Below are 22,176 nucleotides of genomic sequence, written 5' to 3' on the forward strand. Positions count from 1 at the left end.
AAAGAATATACTTATATATACGAAACGAAAACGAGAAATGAGAAAAGCTGACCGAACGGACATGAACATTGATTGATTTCACGCCAGAAAGCAGCCACAGAGCTGCTGAGCTGCTTATTTTTAGCGGTTATTTTCAGCTGGCGTGAAGTTAGCGGGGGGCGACTGGCGAAGGGTTTTTGAAATGAAAATGTTATTTTAAGTGGTGCGACAGCGGGCGGGTGGGTGCCGGCTAGCAGGCGGCACATTTTCCTACCCAGTGATTGCGTGCCACGGAAAATGCCAAAACATTTCACCCAGCGAACGAACGTGCAACATTTCAAGGTCGAAGCGCAGCAATTAAAAGAATCAGAGAGAGAGAGAGAGAGAGAGTGAGAGAAAGAGAAAGAGGTGGGGAGAGGGAGCGAGGGGCTGATGGTGTTTAAAATCAATGCAAATAAACGAATTCACGCAACAAATTTCTTGTTTACGTTCAATTGCAGCCCTTGAACTTGGCAGACCGTTGGAGAGCAGCCGCTCGGCGGCGGCGGCGACGGCAGCCGCATGGATCATGCCGTCAAGGCGACGCGCGGCCGCCCGCTCAACACGCTGCGCTTCGAGAACGATGAACTGGAATGCCTCTATCAGCGCTACACCCTCAAGCTGCAGCGCTTCTCCGTGCTGGGCGTCGTCGCACTGGTCCTGGTCCTCTGCGGTGTGATGGCCGCCCTGTCCCTGGCCTTCAACAATGCGGCCACCTTTCATGTGAGTACTCTGCGCCCTGTTCATGCAAAACTTTTCGTTTGCATTAACTAGTTCCGGATTGTTGAGCCCTCTAGTTGGGTTCTTTGCTTTTACCAACTATAAATAGTAGCAAGTTGAGTGCAAGTTTAATTGGCTTAAAGTATCAAAGGGGATTTCCAGTGTAGTTGATATGAACAGAGATAGCTCTGAAGGATTTGTTTGCTATAAGTACTTATAATCTACTTACACTATTTATAGAATTCATAGTAGTCGAAATGGTCTAATTATGTTTTTCAGTTTATGCAAAACTACCTCAAATATTATGAGAGTTAAGCTAAGGCTATGAATTGAAGACAAATTAGATAGTATTATTCTATAAGTTACATAGAATATTCAATATAAAATCATACAATTATATTTCGATTAATGTTTGAGAATATATTGTATGTAGGAGCTAAAGAGAACAGAACTTTATTATCGGATAAATAAATGGGATTTTCTGGCGACTTTAAAGCGGTATTGGTAAATCGATTGAAAAATTATAAATAATATATAATATATGAAGCATTTAGTAAACAATTTATTTCGATTAAAATTTGAGATCGTATTTAGGACATTTTTATCTCGTAAATTTAATAGGCTAGTTCAAGAAGTGTGTTCGCTTCTTAGTGATTCATACTTGTCCTGTGTAGGGCTCGAATTATCCAAGTTGCCACGTTCTGCTCAACTGCTCGATTTTTGTTCCAATTTAAAAATGCTGAGCTGTAGCATAGGGTGAGCGAGCATAACGAGAGTAAGTAAAGCGAAAGTGAGTGCAGGGTAAGCGCCTACAGGGTGAGCACAGTAAAAGCGAGGCTTAGAGAGAGTACAGTAAAAGCAAGCCCAGGGTGAACTAGAGAAATTTGAGTGAACACAGGGCGATCGAGCTCATGGTGAGTGAGCACAACTGAAGTGAAGTACAGGGTGAGCAAGACCGGAGGACTGAACACACCGTAGAGAGAGCGAGCATAGGAAGCGCTGTGGGAGTAAGTACAGTTGAAGCAAGCACAGGGTGAGCTAGTGAAAGTTGCGCGAACACAGGGTGACCGAGAGCATACTGAGCTAGCACAAGGCGAACGAGAACAGGGTGAACGAGCATAATAAAAGCAAGCACAGGCTCGTATAGAATGAATTAGCATAGGGAGAAGCGAGGACTAGGTGAACGAGCACAGGGAGAAGCGAGGACTGGGTGGGCGAGCACAGGGAAAGCTCACACAGAGTAAACGAGCATAGGGAGAGCGGCAATCGCGCTCTGACGATTCCACGTTCAAAAGTTGCTCTTACTACCTGTAATTACTGAATACTCACTATATAATATAATACAGTCAATGATTGACGAATTTCATTAAATTTTCTATTAAATTTTATTTCAGAACATCTTCAACTCGATTTTGTGTGTGCTCTTCGCCGTTGTGCTGGTGCTGCTGCAATGCTCGGTGATCAAGGATCACCACTTGCCCACGCTGTGCTATGGCATCCTGCTGTTCACGGCCAGCATTTGCATAGTCTCGATGCCGACGGTGGGCCGCGCCTTTCCAGTGGACACCAGGGAGGTGATGGCCGAGGGCGTCTGGCAGATAGTGTTTGTCGTCTTTCTGGCGTATGCCATGATGCCGCTGCAGATCTGGGAGGCAGTCGCCTTTGGCATTTCGCTGCCATCGGTGCACATCAGTATCACGGTCTACATGATATTTACGGGCGCGTTGCGAGGCCTGGAGTATACTCAGCTGATTGCCAACATTGTCATCTTTATTGGCGTGAACGTGGCTGGCCTCGTGGTCAACATCATGATGGAGCGCGCCCAGCGCCGGGCGTTCCTCGACACGCGCAACTGCATCGCGGCACGTCTGGAGATTCAGGACGAAAATGAGAAACTGGAACGACTGCTGCTCTCGGTGCTGCCCCAGCACGTGGCCATGCAGATGAAGAACGACATTCTGTCGCCAGTGGCGGGCCAATTCCATCGCATCTACATACAGAAGCACGAGAACGTGAGCATTCTCTTTGCGGACATAGTCGGCTTCACTGTGCTCTCCTCTCAGTGCAGCGCCCAGGAGCTGGTGCGGCTGCTCAACGAGCTCTTCGGTCGTTTCGATCAGCTGGCGCATGTGAGTTGCACAACAATTCCTTAAATCAAGCATCGATTTTTTTTATTAAAAAATAAAAGATGGAGAAAGAGAAAAGACTGCTACAAAAGTTTTTCCTAATTAAAAAAAAAGGAGGTCAAACTTCTCTCTTTCTTTCTCTCTTATAGTTTAGAAACAATTTTTTAAGAGAAAAATTTTTTTAAATTAAAAAAAAAAAAAAAAAAAAAAACAGGATATATATACATATATTTTTTGAGTTTCAACAAACCCCATTTTATTTTTAAATTAAAAGAAAAAAAAATATATATATATATAAATAAGTAGATCGTAAATATATCCCTTTCTCTCTCTATCTCCTTCTCATCCTTATAGGATAACCACTGCTTGCGCATCAAAATATTGGGCGATTGCTATTACTGTGTCTCCGGCCTGCCGGAGCCTCGCAAGGATCATGCCAAATGCGCCGTGGAAATGGGACTCGATATGATCGATGCCATTGCGTGAGTATATCTCAGCTTTCACATGAATGCTGAGAGAGTGAATTGTTGATCTCGGATCATGATCTCCCATAATCAATGCAAATTGAATTTTATTCCACTTTCTTGGAGTCCAGTCTTTAATTAATTTCCTTGCTACTATACAGCACCGTCGTAGAGGCTACCGATGTCATCCTGAACATGCGCGTGGGCATCCACACGGGCCGTGTGCTCTGCGGCGTCCTGGGGCTGCGCAAGTGGCAGTTCGATGTGTGGTCCAATGATGTCACGCTGGCCAATCACATGGAGTCCGGCGGCGAGCCGGGCCGAGTGCATGTGACGCGCGCCACCCTCGACTCGCTGTCGGGCGAGTACGAGGTGGAGGCGGGTCATGGCGATGAGCGCTCATCGTATCTGCGGGATCACGGCGTGGATACGTTCTTCATTGTGCCGCCGCCGCACCGACGCAAGGTGAGTCGAGTGAGCTTAGCCAGCCCAATTAGATGCAGTCGCTTTGTAGCGTTCGTTCTCATGTCCATCTCTCTCTCTCTCTCTCTCTCTCTCTATCTCTCTCTTTCACGCGCGCCGTGTATGTGTATTGGTGTCTATGCTGCAGCCCCTAATGCTAAACACGCTTGGTGTACGCTCGGCGATCGGTAGTCGGCGCAAGCTATCATTTAGAAACGTCTCGAACGTGGTCATGCAGCTGCTGCACACCATCAAGTTCTCGGAGCCGGTGCCGTTCTCCAACATTGCCACCGGTTCGTTCCCATCGGCGGCTGCCGCCCTGGGCGGCGGCGCGGCACGTGGCAGTAGCACCGATGCGACCGCTGCCAGTGTCCAGGTGTCGGAGAAGGGTTCGCGCAAGGTAAGTGCTCAATGCCCACTATTAATAGTCTCCCCCATCATTATTATACAGTATATATATAGTCTATAGTCTATAGTTGAAAGGCCGTAGTCCAGTGTTTCTAGAGTTTACAGACTCGCTGTAGTAGCTCCGTAGTCGTAGCTCAGTTATGTGCATGTCCGTATATACTTATTATATATATACAGAAATATATATATATACTCATACTTATATGTATATACAGTCTTTGGTTCTATGCGGAGCTTAATTGTGTGGGTCAGTTACGTTCGCATTTTGTCGCTTTTATCGGTTTCTCGAATCGTATCCCATGGATACACTCGAATCTCAATAGACTGCCGTCGGCTTGATGTAAACTGCGACAATTCTTTATGATTTCTTTCGTTGATTCCTTTCTTTTCGTTTACTTTCAGGATGCGGTAAGTTTGCCTTACTTATAAGTATAGTATGAAATGTACCCAAATTCCCAGCCCAAAAACTCTGTCCCAACGATTATTGTTTCCCAGTTTTTTTGTTTTTAAATATTATGTGGGCTCTTTTGTTTCGTAGATGCAATATTTTGCATTATTTATAAAAATCAAAGTCTTCATTTTTTTTTCTTATGCGTAGAACAGTTGGTTCATCAGTAAATATTATCTTTTGATTCGTAATTTCGTAATTTGTGATTTGTTATCCGTACTGTTGTATCTACTAACATCTGTATTCTACTGGCCAAAAACTATATATCTAAAAAAAAAAAAAAAAAAAAAATTTAATAATTATCGTGTATAAATAAAAATGAAAACCTTCGTCTATTGTGTTTGTGTTGATGTTGTGCGTACTTTGTGTGTAAAGAGTAGCAGAAGTGAATTGTACTTATTGGACTTATTGGTAATACCCACTAACAGCAAACGATTAAATACACACACAAGCACACCCACACACACACACACACACGCACACAGGGCACACGTGACACAATCGAACAATGAAGATCAGTTAAGTACATTAAACCAAAAGCTTTAGGCACACTAAAACCGAAATGATTTGAATAATAATTGCAACAAATTAAACGATATACATATAGCATCAAAATTAGTATGCATAACAACACTTAAACGCTAAACTGACACTCTAAACTTATCTTTTGCTATCTGCTATCAAAGTTTCAGTTGAAGCTCCCGATTTCCGATTTCTGGTTTACAGTTTAGTTGCGCGTTCGTTAAGTTTGTTTTGTCCCGTTTCATTTGGCCTTTATTTTAAGCTAATTATACCCTTGATCTCTCTTTCTCTATCTCAAACTTGATCTATATTTATATTTAACTTAATCCTATATCACTTTTAACTATCGTTATCGTTATCGTTGCCGTTATTCGATTTCTCGTTTATTTGATACAATCATTTTAATTTATCTGTTTTTTTTTGTCCTCTTCTAAATACATAAGTAAATATACATACGCTTACATACTATATATATTCATAGATATATATACATAAAACTATATATATATATATACAATATGAAATACTGTGTATACTTCTCTGATCTAGGTAATACGTCTACAGAAAATCTTGCATGCTACCCCGCCACCGCACGGCATCGGCTATGGCAGCGTCGTCGGCAGCGGCGGCAGCGGCGACGGCGGCGGCGGGGCGGGCAGTGTTCAAGTGACCGTAGGCACAAGTCCCAATTCAACAGCGAGTACGATTAGTCGCATACATAGGCACAATCACAAGAACAATAAAGTGAGCAGAGCAGCAAGCAAACAAATGTTTAATTTTCGTTCACATTCGTTCAGTTTTGTGTTTCGTTAACTATTGTGCTGTCTGTGTCTTGTACTGTACACGTTCGTTCATGTTCAAGCGTTACGTGCCGTTTTGCTAACTCATTAGTGTACGATTCGTTAAGTTTTTATTTCTATCATTGCAATTAACTTTAACTTTAATATTTAGTTGTTTTTTTTTTTTTTTTAATCTTTTATGTAGTAAGTGTTATTGCTTTCTAGTCTCTCTCTTGGGGCGGGCTTTCTACATATGTATGTATGCGTTAAGCGTTCGTTCATGATAAGTTTCGTTAAGTCTCGCCAAGCATCGTTAAGTCGTTCACATCAATTCAAATCTGCGATTGGCCTCCATTCACACACATTTACCGCATGTCCAGTCGTGACGCACTCATGTTTCGTCATGTTTCGCCCAGTCGCGGTAGTTTCGTCAAATCTCACACAGCATGCCGCTACACAGCTCTGCTCTCGACTGCATGCCCTAGACCCATTTAGTGTGTACAACATCTTGTACTCGGTACTGTACCAGATCTCTTCGATCTAGCCAACAAGCCAGCACTCCAGCCACCAGCTACCAGTTACCAGCTACCAGTTACCAGTTACCAGCCCAGAGCCAACCGAGAACAGCAATTAGCACTAACTGAACCCATTTTGTCTTACCTGCATTATTCCCCTACAGTCACAGTCGAAAGTCGCGGACAAGTTCAAGCGACCGTTCCGCAAACGTCACTCGGTGGCCGCCCATCATCAGCCGACGAATCGGGTGAATCGCTTCCTCTCCCAGGCCATAAATGCCCGCTCCGTGGACTGTGATAAGTCGGAGCATGTGGATCGATTGACGTTGCGCTTCCGGCAGAGCGACAAGGAGCGCGAATATCACAAGGACTTCGATCTGGGCTTCACCACGGCCATGGGCTGCTCGCTGCTGTTGCTAATACTGGGCGCCGCCTTGCAGGTGACCGCATTACCCCGCACCCTCATCCTGCTGCTGTTGTTCCTCACGGCCTTCATTTGGGTCAGCGCCATACTGATGCTCCTGCTGGCCGTTCGCCTAAAGTGGATCATCTGGGACATATCCGAGAGCTTCTCGCTGCGAATGGCCATCACAATATTCACGATTATACTCATCTATTCCGTGGGCCAGGTGAATGTGGTAAGTGCGGAACGAGCTGAAACCAATGATGAGATATTAAGTGAGCCGCTCTTGTAATCTGTTTACCTGCAGTTCACCTGCGTGTCGGATCATCCCTGCTGGGATAATGGAACCTATGTGGACGTCCAGCCCCTGGACTCGCAAGGACTTGATATGTCACCGCTGATTAGCAAACAGAACGACTCCCATCGCAAGTGCTCCTTGCCGCAGTACGTCTCACTATCGGCGGCTTTTGCTTTTCTCTCCGTATCCGTGTTTCTCAGGTGAGTCTAGCTGCCGTCTGGGACTGCCTCAGAGTTCTTCGAAACAATCTGACCTTGCTCCTTGTAGATTGCCGATTATATTCAAGTCGCTGCTCGTGCTGGGCATGGGCACCATCTATGGCCTGTTCATTGAGCTGTCGCATCAGAACATCTTTGATTGCTACGACAGTCGTGTCAAGTAGGTGTTCAAGGGTTATCCGATTGACCCATAAATATATACATATATATACAATCGATTCTTATATGTATATATATCTAAATCTATCATTTTAGAGCATCTATTCCGCTTCATTTGATCTCATTGGCGCGCATTGTCATCTTTATGATTGCGATATTGGTGCACGGACGGCTGGTGGAGGGCACCGCCCGGCTGGACTTCCTCTGGCAGCTGCAGGCCTCGCAGGAGAAGAAGGAAATGGATGTGCTGCAGGAGTCGAATAAGCGCATTTTGCACAATTTGCTGCCCGCTCATGTGGCTGCACATTTTCTCGATGCGCAATTTCGTAATAACATGGTAAGAGAATTGAGAGAGCGCCCCCTACGCTCTGCGCAGACCCCGCTGACTGACCCGTTGACACACAAATCGTCGATTGCTTTATTTTAGGAGCTCTATCATCAGAGCTACGCCAAGGTGGGCGTCATATTCGCCAGTGTGCCGAACTTCAATGAGTTCTATACTGAGATGGATGGCTCGGATCAGGGGCTGGAGTGTTTGCGCCTGCTCAACGAGATAATTGCGGACTTTGATGAGCTGCTCAAGGAGGATCGCTTTCGGGGCATTGACAAGATCAAGACCGTGGGCAGCACCTACATGGCTGTGGTTGGCCTCATACCCGAGTACAAGATTCAGCCCAACGATCCCAACTCGGTGCGGCGTCACATGACGGCGCTGGTCGAATACGTCAAGGCGATGCGGCTCTCCCTGCAGGAGATCAATAGTCACTCCTACAATAACTTTATGCTGCGCGTGGGTGGGTATTCCAACACCAGTACCATCTCTAGTAGACCTCTCTCCCTAATCGTATTCCCATTCCCGCACAGGCATCAATATTGGTCCCGTTGTGGCGGGCGTGATTGGAGCCCGGAAGCCGCAGTACGATATCTGGGGCAACACGGTAAATGTGGCGAGTCGCATGGACTCGACCGGGGTGCCCGGTTACTCGCAGGTCACCCAGGAGGTGGTGGACAGCTTGGTTGGCTCGCACTTTGAGTTCCGCTGTCGCGGCACCATCAAGGTGAAGGGCAAGGGCGACATGGTCACCTATTTCCTCTGCGACAGCAGCAGCAATGCGCTCAATGGCGAGGTGCGCAACGCTATGATCAGCAACCGGACGTCGGCGGCGAATGATACGCAGTCGGTGTCACATGCTGGCGGCGGCCTGCACCCAGCCGAGTACTATCAGAAGGCCTCACAGTTCCAGGAGAATCGCCTCAATACGGACACCTACAGCAAGAAGGATAATGGCCATCTGTATAATGTGTGTGGCGGCGAGGAGCAGCAGCTGCTGCTGCAGCATCAGCACCAACAGCCGCTGCCCGCACCACCCACACAGCACCACCATCTGCATCAGCAGCAGCAGCAGCGGCTCAACAGCAAGCTGCAGAAGCAGCCCAATTTCATGACCAATGGGGGATTGCCCAATATCCGGGAGAATGGACACAATGGCGAGATGCACTATGTGACCACAAATATGGCGCCAGCAACACTCACTGTTGCAGTGCAACAGCAACAGCAACAGCAGCAGCAACAACAGCTCCAACTCCAGCACCAGCTCCAGATCCAGCACCAGCACCAGATCCAGCACCAGCTCCAGAACCAGTCCATTCCTTCGGTAATGTTGCGCGAATTCAATATAATTGAGAATCCGAATACCGGTGGCAGGCATCAACAGCTGCAGCAGCATCAGCAGCAGCAACAGCAGCTGGAGCAATTGCCGCCCGCGCAGCGGCCACAACATGCCAATAGTCTTGATGGCGCTGCTGTGGTCGGTGTGCTGGGCGGTGATTGCTTTATGGTGCCGCGGCGCGAACAGCTGCGCAGCTATGCGCCGCCGCCGGCGCTGCCCTTTAACCAGCATGGCCAGCATCACCCACTGCATCATCTGTATCACCAGCATCAGCATATGAATCAGCTTCAGCCATCGTCCTCCAGCCTGGGCTATGGCCACTGCCGGGAGAGCGAGCCGCTATTGCATGCCAGCAGCGTCGCGCCGGTAGCCAAGGTGAGTGAAGACGTTGACCTCATGATCTGGAGCAAAGAGATACTACTCTGAATGAGGCTCGCTCCCATTCCCAGCCGTTGTCTAATGTGCCAATCCGCCAGCCAACCAGCCAACCAGCCAGTCAGCCGACCAGCCAATCCACTGTCCAAACCACCCATTTGTAACTAATACCAAAGCATGCATAAAGTGACGGTATATTTTACCTGTTCAAGCGACATGTGTCTGGGTGTGTGTGTGTGAGAGCGAGAGAGAGAGGGGGAGACAGTGAATGAGTGTGTGTTATGCAGAGTAAAAAGTTTGCTCTTTTATCTTAAAACGGGTTAGGAAAATTTTAATTTAAAGAGTACAGAAAATGTTTTACAAATTAAATATCCAGGGCTTAAAATAATGAGAATATTTTGATATTAAATGTACATACATATATCGTTTATAAGCATGTCAACTGTTTATAACGTTCCATATTTACTTTTTAAATTAAAATTTTTTAGTTAGAAAATAAATGTTCGGAGCTTATATGATGATGATTAAGATAAAAATTCTGTTGAAAATCTAAATTTTGTTTATTGTTAGAATATGATAGAAAATCTATGTAAATGTTTTGTAAGAAACTATATATTTCCAGCTTATTATCATGTATATATATAGAAATTCAATTACCTTTAAAGCATTTAAATTTTCTATTAGATGTCAAACCCTGGCAGGAGTTAAGTTTATTTATATATACATATATATATATACATCAATTACTGGACAACAGAGTTTAGTAAAATTCTAAACAGTTTTCTGGGAAACAAAGTATCCTGAAATGTGAAATATTAAAGAGCCTATTTATACTCATTCATGGAAGTGAAATGAGTATGTTGATTGTTTTTTTTTTTTTTTTTTTTTTTTTTTGTAAATAAATTCTATGTGAGCATTTAAATAGTGTTATAAGATTAGCAAACCCAGTAAGGAGTCAATATGAATAGTATTATCATATACAATATGCTCTCTATGGTAACATGTTCTCGGTAGATCTATAAGAAATAAGTTTTCTCTCAAATCCGCCACCCACACACATACACACACACACATGCGCAAAGAAAACCCATTCATTATTATGGAAACTCTATTGCCGACGCTTGTGGATGCTGACCCATAATTGATAGTTTCTATATCTGTTTTATATATACATATATCTATATATATAAGTTTCTGAATATTTGTGTGTCTCTAACTCTGTTCCACTTTTTGCATGCTATCGCACCACGCCCACACTCACGACTAACACCTAGATCATGCCCATGCAGCATGCGCCAAAGTACGAGCCACCACGTTACACCTGTCCCAACTCCGTGTTGTCAATGCAGCAGCAGCAACAGCAGCAGCAGCAGCAGCAGCAACAACAACACCAACTACAGCAGCAACAGCAACTGCAGCAACAACAACAGTCGGATCGCCAATATGCGCTCTATTCGCAGCAACCACCGCTGCCGCAGCTGCCACCGAAGCCGGCATTGAGAAGCTACTTGAAGCCGCTGCCCAAGCTGCCAAACGATATGGAGGAGAGTCGCGAGATGTCATCGACCGATGATCTCAGCTCACGGCCGCACTCGCCCTCGATGAGCAGCTCGGATGAGAGCTACTCGAAGACCACCGAGGGTGAGGGCGAGGGCGACGAGGACTCGCCGCGCATCAATGGCGGCCATCTGCAGCGCAACGGCATCGGATTGGGCATCGGCTACAATGTGGGCCGCGTCAATCCGCTGCAATGGCTCTATCCCTGCGATATACAAGTGGATCCCACATCGCCCGTTGTGGACATGACGCAGCTGCGCGACTTCGAGCTCAGCTTGACGACCGAAAGCCAGGGCCAGCTGACCACCAGCAACACGACGAGCAACACGCAGCCCAAAGGCGACAGCTGCAACAGCTTTGACTACCAGAAGAAGGCGGGCGTGGGCATGGGCGCGGCGGTGTCGCTGTCTGCTGCGGGTGCAGCGGGCAATGCTGCAGCGACAGCCACCAAGTCGCCCTTTGAGAGGGAACTGCAAAGACTGCTCAACGAATCGACGCGAGCGCGTTGCCTGGCCGCAGTCTCGGCCTCGACGGCGGCAACGATCAATACCGATCAAACCACCAGCAATTGCAGTGGTCGCCCCACTGGCGATCTGAGCTACTCGGCGAGCAACAGTAAGCTGAGCTCCATCAATGGGCATGCGCAGGGCCAGAGCCAGGGCCAGGGAATGACCGAAGGCGGATCGAGCAGCAATGGGAATCTCAGCGGTGGCAGCAACTCGAATAGCGGCAACAACAACTACCACAAGGAGCTGCAACAGGATCAGGAACTGATCGCCATGGCGATGCAGGCGAACGGCAAGCTGCCCATGAGCAGCAGCTTCATGATTTCGAAGCATCCCGTCGGCCTTGAGGCCATCAAGGAAATAACGCGCCACAAGAACCCCTCCGAGTCCAGTCAAATGTGAGTAAAGCCATAGCAGCAAAACATGCCAGCCTAACCTATAACCCATTGGCCCATGCAACTGCCCTCCGTTTCGCCATATGTTTCTAATACCAAGCAGCAGCCACTCTCATCCCCATTGCCCATTGCCCATTGTCCATAGCCCATGCTTGCTCTCAAGCTCTAAACACAATATTTAGTTATACTCCTGTCTATGAGGCGAAATATCCATCGTTGGGTTTGTGGAATCGATCAAACTACAGATACGCACACACACACACACAAACACATATGAGGCGCAAGACAATACTTGACTTTGTTCCAGGATACACGAATGAATCCACAGCTCCCACAAGCAGCAAACGCATTGATTCCTTTCTATCTACTTCTAATCCTAAAAGTACTCGTATGATGTTAGTTAAGAACTCAATTCAGCTAGATGATAATGCTTGGAATTATGATTATGAAATGGGTTTAATTTTGTAACCTTTTGCTTACAGCAAAGAAATTTGTAAGGAAATTAACTGGACTTAAAAAGCCAGAAATTAATAAGTTTTACCATTTTGCAGGCAAACCTCGGACACGGAATCCTGCGAGATATTGCACGAGACTCGCAGTCAGATGCAAGCGCTGGCCATGCTCGAGCTGCATGCGGCCAAGGAGCAGCTGCAGCAACAGCAGCACCAGCAGCACCAGCAGCAGCAACAACAGCAACAGAGATCGTACCGACAGCGCCCGCGCTCCAAGGAACTACAGAACAGCTACGAGAGTCTCGACCGGCTGGATGGCTCGATGCAGCAGCAGCAGCAGCAACAATCGCAGCGACAACGGCATCACCATCACCATCACCACCATCAGCAGCGACAGCAACAGCAGCGCTCCAATCATGTGGAGCAGGAGGAACGCGATGATACGGAGGACAACCTGGCTGATGAGGAGTTCGAGGATGATGAGGTTGGGCGTGATGTGCGACAGAAGCGCCTGTTGCAGAGCGAGCACAATAAGTTAAAGAACGACAAGCAGCAGCAGCAACAGCAGCAGGCGCACAACAACGAACTGGAGCAGCAGCAACAGGAAGAGCTGGAACAGGAACAGCTAAGTGGGGAGACAGCGCCGCTGACCAATGGCAGCCTGCGCTCGGAGCAGAATGTGATAAACGATGAGTTGAAATATGGTGCGGCGCATCATAACCACCAGTCCATGGACTCCAATCCACTTGAGAGCCAGTCGGAATGGTCGGACGATGATTGTCGCGAAGAGGCCACAGGTAACAAGTTGAACGAAGATCCTTGGTAGCAGTGCTTAACTATTCTCCTCTCTCTCTCTCTCCATCTCAGGTGGCGCGGAGTCAACAGGCTATATAACGGATGAGCCTGGCCTGGAGAATATTTCGCTGTTGAACGAGGCAGGCCTGACCGATGCCGAGGGCGCTCTGTCGGACGTCAACTCGCTGTATAATGCGCCCGATGTGGATGACACCTCGGTGTCGAGTCGGGCCAGCTCGCGCCTGCTCAGCCTGGACTCGCTCAGCGGTCTTTACGATTGTGATTTGGATTCCAAGCATGAGCTGGCTATTGTCAATGCCTCGCACAAGATAACTAGCAAGTTTGGACCACCGCCATCGCCGGCACAACAACAGCAGCCATCAGCAGCTGCCGCTACAGCAGCAGCAGGAGGAGGAGCAGGAGCTGGAACTGGAACATCAGTGGCTGCAGTGACACAGGCTGCAGTACAGTCGCCGGAGCAGCAGCAACAAAGTTAAAGGGATTTGTACTTAAGATGCAAAGGATGAATGAAATTAATGAGCACACAATGAGGAAACCAGAAAGCGAACACTCAAAACGTTGTTAATGCTATATGCAAATGGTGTCTATTAATTTACAATACTATAACTACCATGTTAGTTACTAGGGATATACACTATTTAAAGATATATATATATATATATATATATATATATATATATATATATATATATATACATGTATTGTACAGGATGGAAAACAGAAGCGAGATACTTTGCGTTCGTACAAGTTCTCATTGGTTGCTTTCCATTTCTTACTTATACTTATGATAACTAACGGCACTCTCTTTATATATGTAAGATTGTATGTTTACTTTTTTTTAACCCTCGTGGTCTATGTTTAGGTATTATATACATAGTATATACAAAAACAAAACAAATATATATATATATATAAATATAGTCATTGGTTATATTACGTGAATTGGCCCAGTTAAACGTTCCAGTTAAAGCCCACAAAAAGTAAAAGTCAAAGTCAAAGTAATTACGATTGAAATTCTATAAACTTATCTATACGGATATTATATATGCTTCACAGTATATAGGCAAAATCATCACAATTATTATTAAAAACGATTTGTGGATATTTCATTTGTGCGCTTAGCCCCTATAAGATATAATTTGCTCATTTGTTATGCTACACTAAATAAGTACATTATACTGCATCAATTGATATACATATGTTTAACTACCTGTATGCCTATATTATTTAATAATCGAATAGTTACAACTACAACAAACGCATGACAAGTTGTAAATAAAGCGAAATATATATGTATATCTATATATTTTTGATCTTGAGACGTACGACAACTTCCAAATAAATCCTGCACACTTCGAGGAAAGGAAAGATCTTTTGCAAGCAGCATGTTGATTGTGTGTTCCATTAGTTTAGCGATATTATTGAAACTCTGCAGACTCTGTATTAGTTTAGATATGTCTAACGCCAAGCGTCTTGTGCCATTTATCGCAGTCTACTTTTAGCTGCTTCGCTAAAGCGTTGCCTACTTTGAGGCCTGGCTCGCACACACACTTTTTTGTACATACTCACACACACACACACAAGCATGCATACGATACGTACTTAAAATATAATTATTTGATATGTATAAGCGAAGTTTTTTTCAAAAAAAACAAATAAATATATTTATATATAAATATATACTTGTATTTAGAGTCGAAAAGGCTTAAAGTCAATTTTTTGTTGGCTGTTGCACAATTCTCGAATTTCGTTCATGCAACGCTTTTCTCATTTGCTATAGAACCATCAAATCTGTTTAATCTGTAGCTATGTATATAAGTGCATATTATCTCAATATACAGCATATATAACCGTATATCAAATGTTTTCAACTATAAACTTTGAATGTATTGTAACTCAACTCACTGCTTCTATGGGAAACTCAAAGATATTGTTGATAGCTGTTTTGACAGACAACTAGAACAGATATTAAAAATAAAAAACAAAAAACAAAACAAAAAATAAATAAATAAAGAACAACAAACAAACAAAGATTAGAATACAAAAAAAGCCCATATTTTGTGTGTACAATTTATGACAACGCCAGTGAGCGCAAATATTATTATACATATTACGTAATTATGTAACAACAAATGAAAATTTAACCTAGAGAAGCAAATAGCTACAAAAACAAAAAACAGCCCACAGATCAACTTATGCAGACCACTAAATTATATAGAATCAAAGAGAAATTACGCAAAAATATATACACAATAAATACCTAATATATATATATATATATACAGAACCATAGAGATGCAATAAGCTAAGAGAGAAATAGAGACAGACAGAGACAAAAAGTAGAGAAAAGAGATGCAACACTGGATGCATGATATTTATTTTTCTGTACCGATTAATGATATCCATGTAATCTACTCAAAAAAAAAAAAAAAGAAAAAGAAGAAAATATATAAAGAACAAATAAATTTTAAATATTATATACACGCATATACGAATCCTATGTGCGAAGAGAAACAAACAGTAAACTACTTATAGCTGAGTACGGCAACAATTAAAGACCCATAATAAAAACTTACAAGTACATATAACTAAATGCCAGCATATCAAATATGTTACAAATCTCAAGTATTTTTATTGCTAAGCGGGGAGGTTTTATTTCAATGTGAGCAGAGGCTGCCAAAATTGTTGGTAAGGAACGTACGGAGCTTCACTTAGATTCAAGTATATCCATTAAATTTTTTGCTGCTCTGATTGGCCCTAACCTCTGTGATTGCTTAAAATCTAAAAACGAAATCTGTGGCCCATTAACTCTTCCCACCAGATTTTTGATTGCCATATGGCAATTGGAGAAACAGTAATATTTGTATAATATTTAGATTACTTAAGATACTTCCGTATTATATACACCTTTGCGCCGATTTAAACGCAGATCAAAAAGATATTTAAGAAAAAAAATAACTGTTTTCGATTTAGATTAGCTTTTATTTCGATAGGGTGCTTGCTCTGTTATTATTTGCGATGCAAACAACAAGATATTGCGTACATAATAACAAGAGTCAAGATATAATGTTAATAAACAGTGTGCAGGACTATAAAAAGGAGCCATCCGATGATTATAAAAGAAAAAAAGATCTAAACTTTTATATGCACTTTCAGTTTAAGTTATGATTGCCTTTACATATATCTATTTAGCTAACAGAAACCTCCGCAGTCTATCAACTATCTATTTCTATCTAACAATCTATCTAACAAACTATTTCTCTTTATTGTCCAAAAATTTTCCGTTCTATCCAAAGATTCTTAGTTATAGGAAACATACCTTAGATACATATTGCTTTGGTCAGCTTCTAGATTTATAGATATCTAATAAATTACACGTTGGTATACACCAAATTTACATCATAGGCATACGACTAAGGAGGACTTTTTGGAGTGACTCAAGCATTTTTGCTTTTATTTCGGACTTGTTTCTGGTAAAGTAATTATTAATTATTGAATTCAACTGTTTTGGGGTTTTTGGCAAAATAGTTTTCGCATTGTGTTTGATGTCATCCATCGATGAAATCCAGATGTGTGGTAGACACAGTTGGAGGTCTTTCTTACGTATGTTCCGGACAAACATTTGGCTTGTTGACTTAACTTTTTAATAACTATTTACATAGCAAATAATATATGCCTTGCCAAATTTTTTTTTTTGGCAATAAATGGCTTTTTCAGCTTATATAAGCCCGGAGCCGAGATACATCGACAGTTATCTGTTTTGCAATGCTTCGAATTGTTCTAGCCTTTATTTTAGTGAGCGCTGGCGCGTCTGGGGTCCTCGGACAGACAGACTACTGTGCCGCCGGCCTGTGTGGAAGTAGTCAACACATTGCGTGTAACAACAATGGGGTAGGTCAATTTTGAGTCCTGTCGACATGATGGCAGATAATTAATAAGCCCATTCCTAGGCCTGGGCTGCCAAGTGTCCGACCAGTCCGGCACCCCAGCTCATCGAATTGAATCTGGCACAGAGAAAACATGTGGTGCGTTTGCACAACGTGAGGCGCAACAATCTGGCCTTGGGCAAGCTGGCCAAATACCAGCCAGCCAGAAGAATGGCCACCATGCGCTGGAGTCCCGAGCTGGCTAAGCTGGCCGCCTTCAATGTGCGCCAGTGCGAGATGAAGCACGACGCTTGCCACAACACGAACAAGTTTAAGGCCAGTGGCCAGAACTTGGCTGTGGTAAGCTACTCTGGCAATGGAGCAGCTCGCACCATCCAGGAACTGTTGACCTCCTCCATAAAAATGTGGTGGAATGAGCGTAAGGATGCCAACATGAATGTTATCAGAAGCTATCCAAATAACTGGTCTGGACCGTAAGTGCCCACCAATTGACACAATCACAATTCCATTTCATTTGCATGTATATCTCGTATTCGAACTCTTTCCAGGGCTATTGGTCACTTCACTGCCATGGCTCGGGACTACAACATTGCCGTGGGCTGTGCAGCTGCCAGGTACAAAAATGGCATATGGAATAACTTCCTCTTGGCCTGCAACTACGCCGCGACCAACTGGATTGGCGAAGCCGTCTATGAGAGTGGCGCAACCGCATCTGGCTGCACCACGGGCACGAATATCAACTATGCGGGTCTCTGCAAGGTGGCAGAAGTCTATAACGTATAAGCTGCGTCTTTGACAGCCCTAATAAAAAATAAAACACAAATCAATGCAATTAAGAATTTTGTTTTTTTTATTTTTTTTAATTTTGTATGTCTTACATGTTTGTATGTATGTAGTAGAGTGCGAAGCAGTCGATGAGTTGAGCTGCCATCGCCTATGGAACTAAATCTGTGATAAATCACGTCACGCACATTAACTAATCCGTCACATTCGCCACTGTTGAAACAAAGTTAGCGATCAGTCATCGATCTGCCTGCAGCTGGGCTGTTTCATTGCAATGCTAAATATTTTTGTACCTATTATTTTTGGGCTTTGCCTGGGCGTCGCCTCCGCAACGAACTATTGCAAGTACAACTGCCCCGGAATCCAGCACATTGGCTGCAATCACAATGGGGTGAGCGTGAATCGCATATAGCAATTACCTATGGGTCTATCAATATTGTCATTTTGCTTACAGAACTGGAAAGCCTCATGCCCGAAGGACAGGGCTTTGGTCTCCCTTTCGGCGGCCGAGAAGAAAGTGATTTTGAGTTATCACAATGAATACCGAAACATCATTGCCGGCGGCAGTGGCAATAGACTGCCAGCGGCTTGTCGGATGGCCACCATGCAGTGGGACGATGAGCTAGCCTATCTGGCATCCCTTAACGTCAAGACCTGTACAATGACCCACGACAACTGCCACAACACGCCTGCCTTTCAGTACTCCGGCCAGAATTTGGCCTGGGTCAGCTATAACGGAGTACTGAATGTAACGGACAAAGCTTCAGTGTGCTTTAAAATGTGGTACAACGAATTACCCCACGTCAACAGGGACATCGTCACGTCCTTCCCCGCCGTATACAATGGACCTGTTATTGGCCATGTCACCGTCATGGCCGCCGATCGCAATACGCACGTTGGCTGCGCCGCCTCCACCTATTCGTCTTCGGGTAACTTCTACAAGATCTTCCTCATCGCTTGCAACTATGCAACAAACAACCTGTATGGTGTCAAGGTATACGACGCCTGCTCTAAACCGGCAACCAAGTGCACCACTGGAGTCAATCCCAAATATAAATTCTTATGCAGCCCCAAGGAAGTCTACGATGTTAACAACATTTCATTTGGTTAAATGTATAAGTTTTAAATTCAGTGGAATCCGGTTATAGCGACACTCAAGGGACCGACGATTTTACGTCTCTATACCCGGTGGACGCTTTAACCAGAAGGAGCAAAAAAAAAAAAAAATAAATAAAAAAAAAAAAAAAAAAAATAAATTTGTTGATTTTTTTTGGCATTGCAGATCGTCTCTCACTCACTCACTCTCTCTCTCTCTCTCTCTTTTTGTCTTAGCAGCATTTGTGTCGCTACTACGCACACAAGCAAGGATACTGATCACTGATAAATACATTCATTCAGTGGAATCCGGTTATAACGACTCCGCTTAAAGCGTTCAACCGGTTATGTCGACGAAAATTCGATGTTGGTTGGTCCCCATACAAACTTATATGAAAGAGCCTCTGCTCAGTACGTCTCCGCTTTTAATGTCAATCCGCTTATCCCGATGATTTTTTTTTTCATATTTTTGAGTCAATCACCGGATATTACGACGTGCCGAAAAAAAAATGCGAAATAATGACAATAAATTTAAGCATTAAAAGACGCTATACGTGCGTGTGAATGCATGTGCATGTGCATAAAAGAAGTGCAGAATGAGTAGATAGTATCAGCTTAGAGGGTTCAGGGTATCTCCTAGTCGAGCAGTCTCGACTGGAGCCTTCCTACTTGTTCATCATCATTATCATCATCTTGGACAAGCGCCACACCTCAAAGCTGCAGCCAAGAAATGTCGTCCTAGACTGCTGCAACTGTGGTGGCTAAACAATAAGAGGAGAGATTGCCGCTGAGATGCAAAAGAGAGGGATATGTTCATTGCATTTAGCCTATATGGCTTTATGGAGTGCATAAGCTTTCACTCTGTCATGGCATCGCTGCGATAGTTATCGCTTATATGTAGCATCGCATTGCTTATCGCTTATCAGCCTAAGATTCTATAAAAATCAGATTCCTTCACCTTTGAGTGTCTCAACAAGTTTTATTGGAATTTTATTGCATTCAATTTTTCTTAGTGTTGCTGCTTGTTAAGCGTTTCGATATGGTCAACATTTGCGCTGGCCAAGCAAATGTAACGGTGGCACGTGTCCGCCGTACTCTCTCCACACCGTTTCTTTGCCATCTCGCCCTGCATCTAGCAGTTTCTTCATAATACGTCTGCTCCATTCTTCTGGGTGGAGAATTTGTTTAATTATCAGAGTACATTATCTGCGGCTGCTAATGACGTCTTTAATTGTATGTCCGCCGTACTGAGTTCCATTTAGCAATTAGACTTTACACATCTTGGCGAGAACAGAGAGCTGAGTCAACGCTGTGATAAATATTTGATCAATTGTTACGCCAGCTATATGGTATGAGGCTGTGTGCGTATGCATGTGTGTAGATAGAGATAAAGAACTTCAGAGCGCGCAATGAGCATAAAAGCAATGAGACCTCCCAGTGCCGCCAACAGTTGAGATTCATGCTAGACATGCGGAATATCCTAGCGATAACAGTTGTGGCTCTGCTGCTGGGCGTCGCCTGTGGCACGGACTATTGCAAGAAGAGCTGCGGCAACAACAAGAACATTGGCTGCAACAACAATGGGGTGAGTGTGAATGGGAATGGTAATGGAATGTTTGTGGCTCTATTTATAACAATTTTATCGTCAGGCTTGGGGCTCGGCTTGTCCCAGCGACAGAGCTTTGGTCAATCTCTCGGCTGCCGAGAGGAACGTGATCGTGGACAAGCACAATGAGTATCGTAATTTCATTGCCGGCGGCGGGGAGAGCAAACTGAGTCCCGCCTGCCGCATGGCCACCATGCAGTGGGATGACGAGCTGGCCTATTTGGCCTCCCTCAATGTGAGAAGCTGTGAGATGCGTCACGACGCCTGCCGCAAGACGGACAGCTTCGAGTGGGCTGGCCAGAATCTGGCTTGGATCGGCTACTTCAATCCGTTGAACACAACCGCCAATGCCATCAGCGCCGTGGACATGTGGTACAACGAGGTCTCCAATGCGAAGCAGTCCCATATCGATTCCTTCCCAGCCAACTACAAAGGCCCCACCATTGGCCACTTCACCGTCTTGGTCGCCGATCGCAATACGCACGTTGGCTGCGCCGTCTCCACCTATTCGGTCAAGGGCCAGTCCTACAAGGCCTTCCTCATGGCCTGCAACTATGCCACAACGAATATAATTGACGTCAAGATCTACAACTCCTGCTCCGCACCGGCCAGCAAGTGCACCACTGGAGTCCATCCCCAATATAAATTCCTGTGCAGCACCAAGGAAGTCTACGATGTTAACAATTTGAAATATTGAGCAAGGCGAATGAATCACTAAAAGTCAATATAAATGGTATAACTTACGATTACTAGAGTTTGAAATGCTAGAAACTTGATTAGATTTGCTAAAGTTTGTCTCGAAGTTAGATAGACATAATATAGGCTAATAGTATAGTTGAAAAGGTTAAATGGCTATAGATATGATATTTATTCCTAACTTGAATATGGTTAGCTATAAATATATTTATTCTTAAGTTGAATAAGAAAATGGGAATATCTGCATATAGAATGTATCTATATTTGAAATTTACAAGCAGTACATATTTTTAAAATTGTTAGTTGATTAAGCACATTTGTACGTTGTTCTCTAGGTAGAGTTACTTCATTTTTATATATTTATAAGGAAGCACTCAGAGCTTCTTTTCACTCGATTAACGACCTTGTATCTCAGATTAATTATTGGTAATATAAGTGTATCATATATCGACTACATTATACATATATGACTTACTCAATGATATAATGTTCTCCGAAATAAACCTATTAAGATGCAGGGTATTTACAAGTCAGGCACTCCCCACTAGTAATCTGTGCTATTAACCTTCTCCTACCTAAATTGATAAATTTAAATATCAGTATGATAGCAACGTATGCAGATGACACTGACATCCTGTCGAGATCTCAATCTGCACAAGAAGCTAGCGAAAGCCTCCAGAGGTACCTGGACGCATTTGGGTGCTGGGCAAAACGGTGGTGCATAACCATCAATGCAGAGAAGTTAGCTCACGTAAGCTTTACAGCGCGAAGAGGAGACTGCCCTGGTGTAACTCTGGG

General features: G+C 44.1%; 4 protein-coding genes across 10 annotated transcripts in view; all 4 read left to right on the forward strand.

Annotated features, from left to right (window-relative positions):
- Nucleotides 1-15,882, forward strand: part of LOC6584459 (Ca(2+)/calmodulin-responsive adenylate cyclase) — a 44,078-nt gene extending 28,196 nt beyond the window's left edge. The window contains exons 3-18 of one of the 7 annotated variants that reach the window (XM_032731967.2): nucleotides 480-741; nucleotides 2,133-2,867; nucleotides 3,219-3,346; nucleotides 3,490-3,793; nucleotides 3,939-4,190; nucleotides 4,601-4,606; nucleotides 5,718-5,912; nucleotides 6,627-7,100; nucleotides 7,173-7,363; nucleotides 7,431-7,541; nucleotides 7,637-7,877; nucleotides 7,968-8,334; nucleotides 8,405-9,585; nucleotides 10,860-12,046; nucleotides 12,595-13,292; nucleotides 13,363-15,882. In XM_032731967.2, coding sequence (XP_032587858.1) covers nucleotides 541-741; nucleotides 2,133-2,867; nucleotides 3,219-3,346; nucleotides 3,490-3,793; nucleotides 3,939-4,190; nucleotides 4,601-4,606; nucleotides 5,718-5,912; nucleotides 6,627-7,100; nucleotides 7,173-7,363; nucleotides 7,431-7,541; nucleotides 7,637-7,877; nucleotides 7,968-8,334; nucleotides 8,405-9,585; nucleotides 10,860-12,046; nucleotides 12,595-13,292; nucleotides 13,363-13,787 — 6,696 coding nt within the window. In that variant the 5' untranslated portion in view covers nucleotides 480-540 and the 3' untranslated portion in view covers nucleotides 13,788-15,882. Of the gene's footprint in view, nucleotides 1-479; nucleotides 742-2,132; nucleotides 2,868-3,218; nucleotides 3,347-3,489; nucleotides 3,794-3,938; nucleotides 4,191-4,600; nucleotides 4,607-5,717; nucleotides 5,913-6,626; nucleotides 7,101-7,172; nucleotides 7,364-7,430; nucleotides 7,542-7,636; nucleotides 7,878-7,967; nucleotides 8,335-8,404; nucleotides 9,586-10,859; nucleotides 12,047-12,594; nucleotides 13,293-13,362 lie in introns of those variants that run through there. The other 6 variants (XM_032731969.2, XM_032731968.2, XM_032731970.2 and 3 more) reach the window with 6 other exon arrangements.
- Nucleotides 15,883-17,076: 1,194 nt separating this feature from the next.
- Nucleotides 17,077-18,034, forward strand: LOC6584460 (antigen 5 like allergen Cul n 1). The gene is made up of 3 exons (XM_002010079.2): nucleotides 17,077-17,202; nucleotides 17,262-17,671; nucleotides 17,747-18,034. The coding sequence occupies exons 1-3, from the start codon at nucleotides 17,077-17,079 to the stop codon at nucleotides 17,979-17,981; spliced, it is 771 nt and encodes a 256-aa protein (XP_002010115.1). The 3' UTR covers nucleotides 17,982-18,034.
- Nucleotides 18,035-18,208: 174 nt separating this feature from the next.
- LOC6584461 (antigen 5 like allergen Cul n 1) lies at nucleotides 18,209-19,213 on the forward strand. The gene is made up of 2 exons (XM_002010080.4): nucleotides 18,209-18,372; nucleotides 18,436-19,213. The coding sequence occupies exons 1-2, from the start codon at nucleotides 18,256-18,258 to the stop codon at nucleotides 19,090-19,092; spliced, it is 774 nt and encodes a 257-aa protein (XP_002010116.1). The 5' UTR covers nucleotides 18,209-18,255; the 3' UTR covers nucleotides 19,093-19,213.
- A 1,298-nt stretch (nucleotides 19,214-20,511) lies between these two features.
- LOC6584462 (antigen 5 like allergen Cul n 1) lies at nucleotides 20,512-21,425 on the forward strand. Its single transcript, XM_002010081.4, has 2 exons — nucleotides 20,512-20,661; nucleotides 20,726-21,425. Exons 1-2 carry the CDS (start codon nucleotides 20,536-20,538, stop codon nucleotides 21,377-21,379), a joined length of 780 nt encoding a protein of 259 aa, XP_002010117.2. The 5' UTR covers nucleotides 20,512-20,535; the 3' UTR covers nucleotides 21,380-21,425.
- Nucleotides 21,426-22,176: the final 751 nt, after the last annotated feature.

The sequence above is a fragment of the Drosophila mojavensis genome, unplaced genomic scaffold (assembly GCF_018153725.1).
Source record: "Drosophila mojavensis isolate 15081-1352.22 unplaced genomic scaffold, ASM1815372v1 contig_136, whole genome shotgun sequence".
Classification (NCBI taxonomy): Eukaryota; Metazoa; Arthropoda; class Insecta; order Diptera; family Drosophilidae; genus Drosophila; species Drosophila mojavensis.

What these genes read in the sequence shown, in the direction of transcription:
- LOC6584462 (XM_002010081.4), top strand. Translation starts at nt 20,536, where the DNA reads ATGCTAGACATGCGGAATATCCTAGCGATAACAGTTGTGGCTCTGCTG. An exon ending in TTGGCTGCAACAACAATGGG is followed by an intron (nt 20,662 to 20,725) that starts GTGAGTGTGAAT and finishes TTTTATCGTCAG; the next exon opens with GCTTGGGGCTCGGCTTGTCC.
- LOC6584460 (XM_002010079.2), top strand. Translation starts at nt 17,077, where the DNA reads ATGCTTCGAATTGTTCTAGCCTTTATTTTAGTGAGCGCTGGCGCGTCT. An exon ending in TTGCGTGTAACAACAATGGG is followed by an intron (nt 17,203 to 17,261) that starts GTAGGTCAATTT and finishes GCCCATTCCTAG; the next exon opens with GCCTGGGCTGCCAAGTGTCC. An exon ending in CCAAATAACTGGTCTGGACC is followed by an intron (nt 17,672 to 17,746) that starts GTAAGTGCCCAC and finishes AACTCTTTCCAG; the next exon opens with GGCTATTGGTCACTTCACTG.
- LOC6584461 (XM_002010080.4), top strand. Translation starts at nt 18,256, where the DNA reads ATGCTAAATATTTTTGTACCTATTATTTTTGGGCTTTGCCTGGGCGTC. An exon ending in TTGGCTGCAATCACAATGGG is followed by an intron (nt 18,373 to 18,435) that starts GTGAGCGTGAAT and finishes TTTTGCTTACAG; the next exon opens with AACTGGAAAGCCTCATGCCC.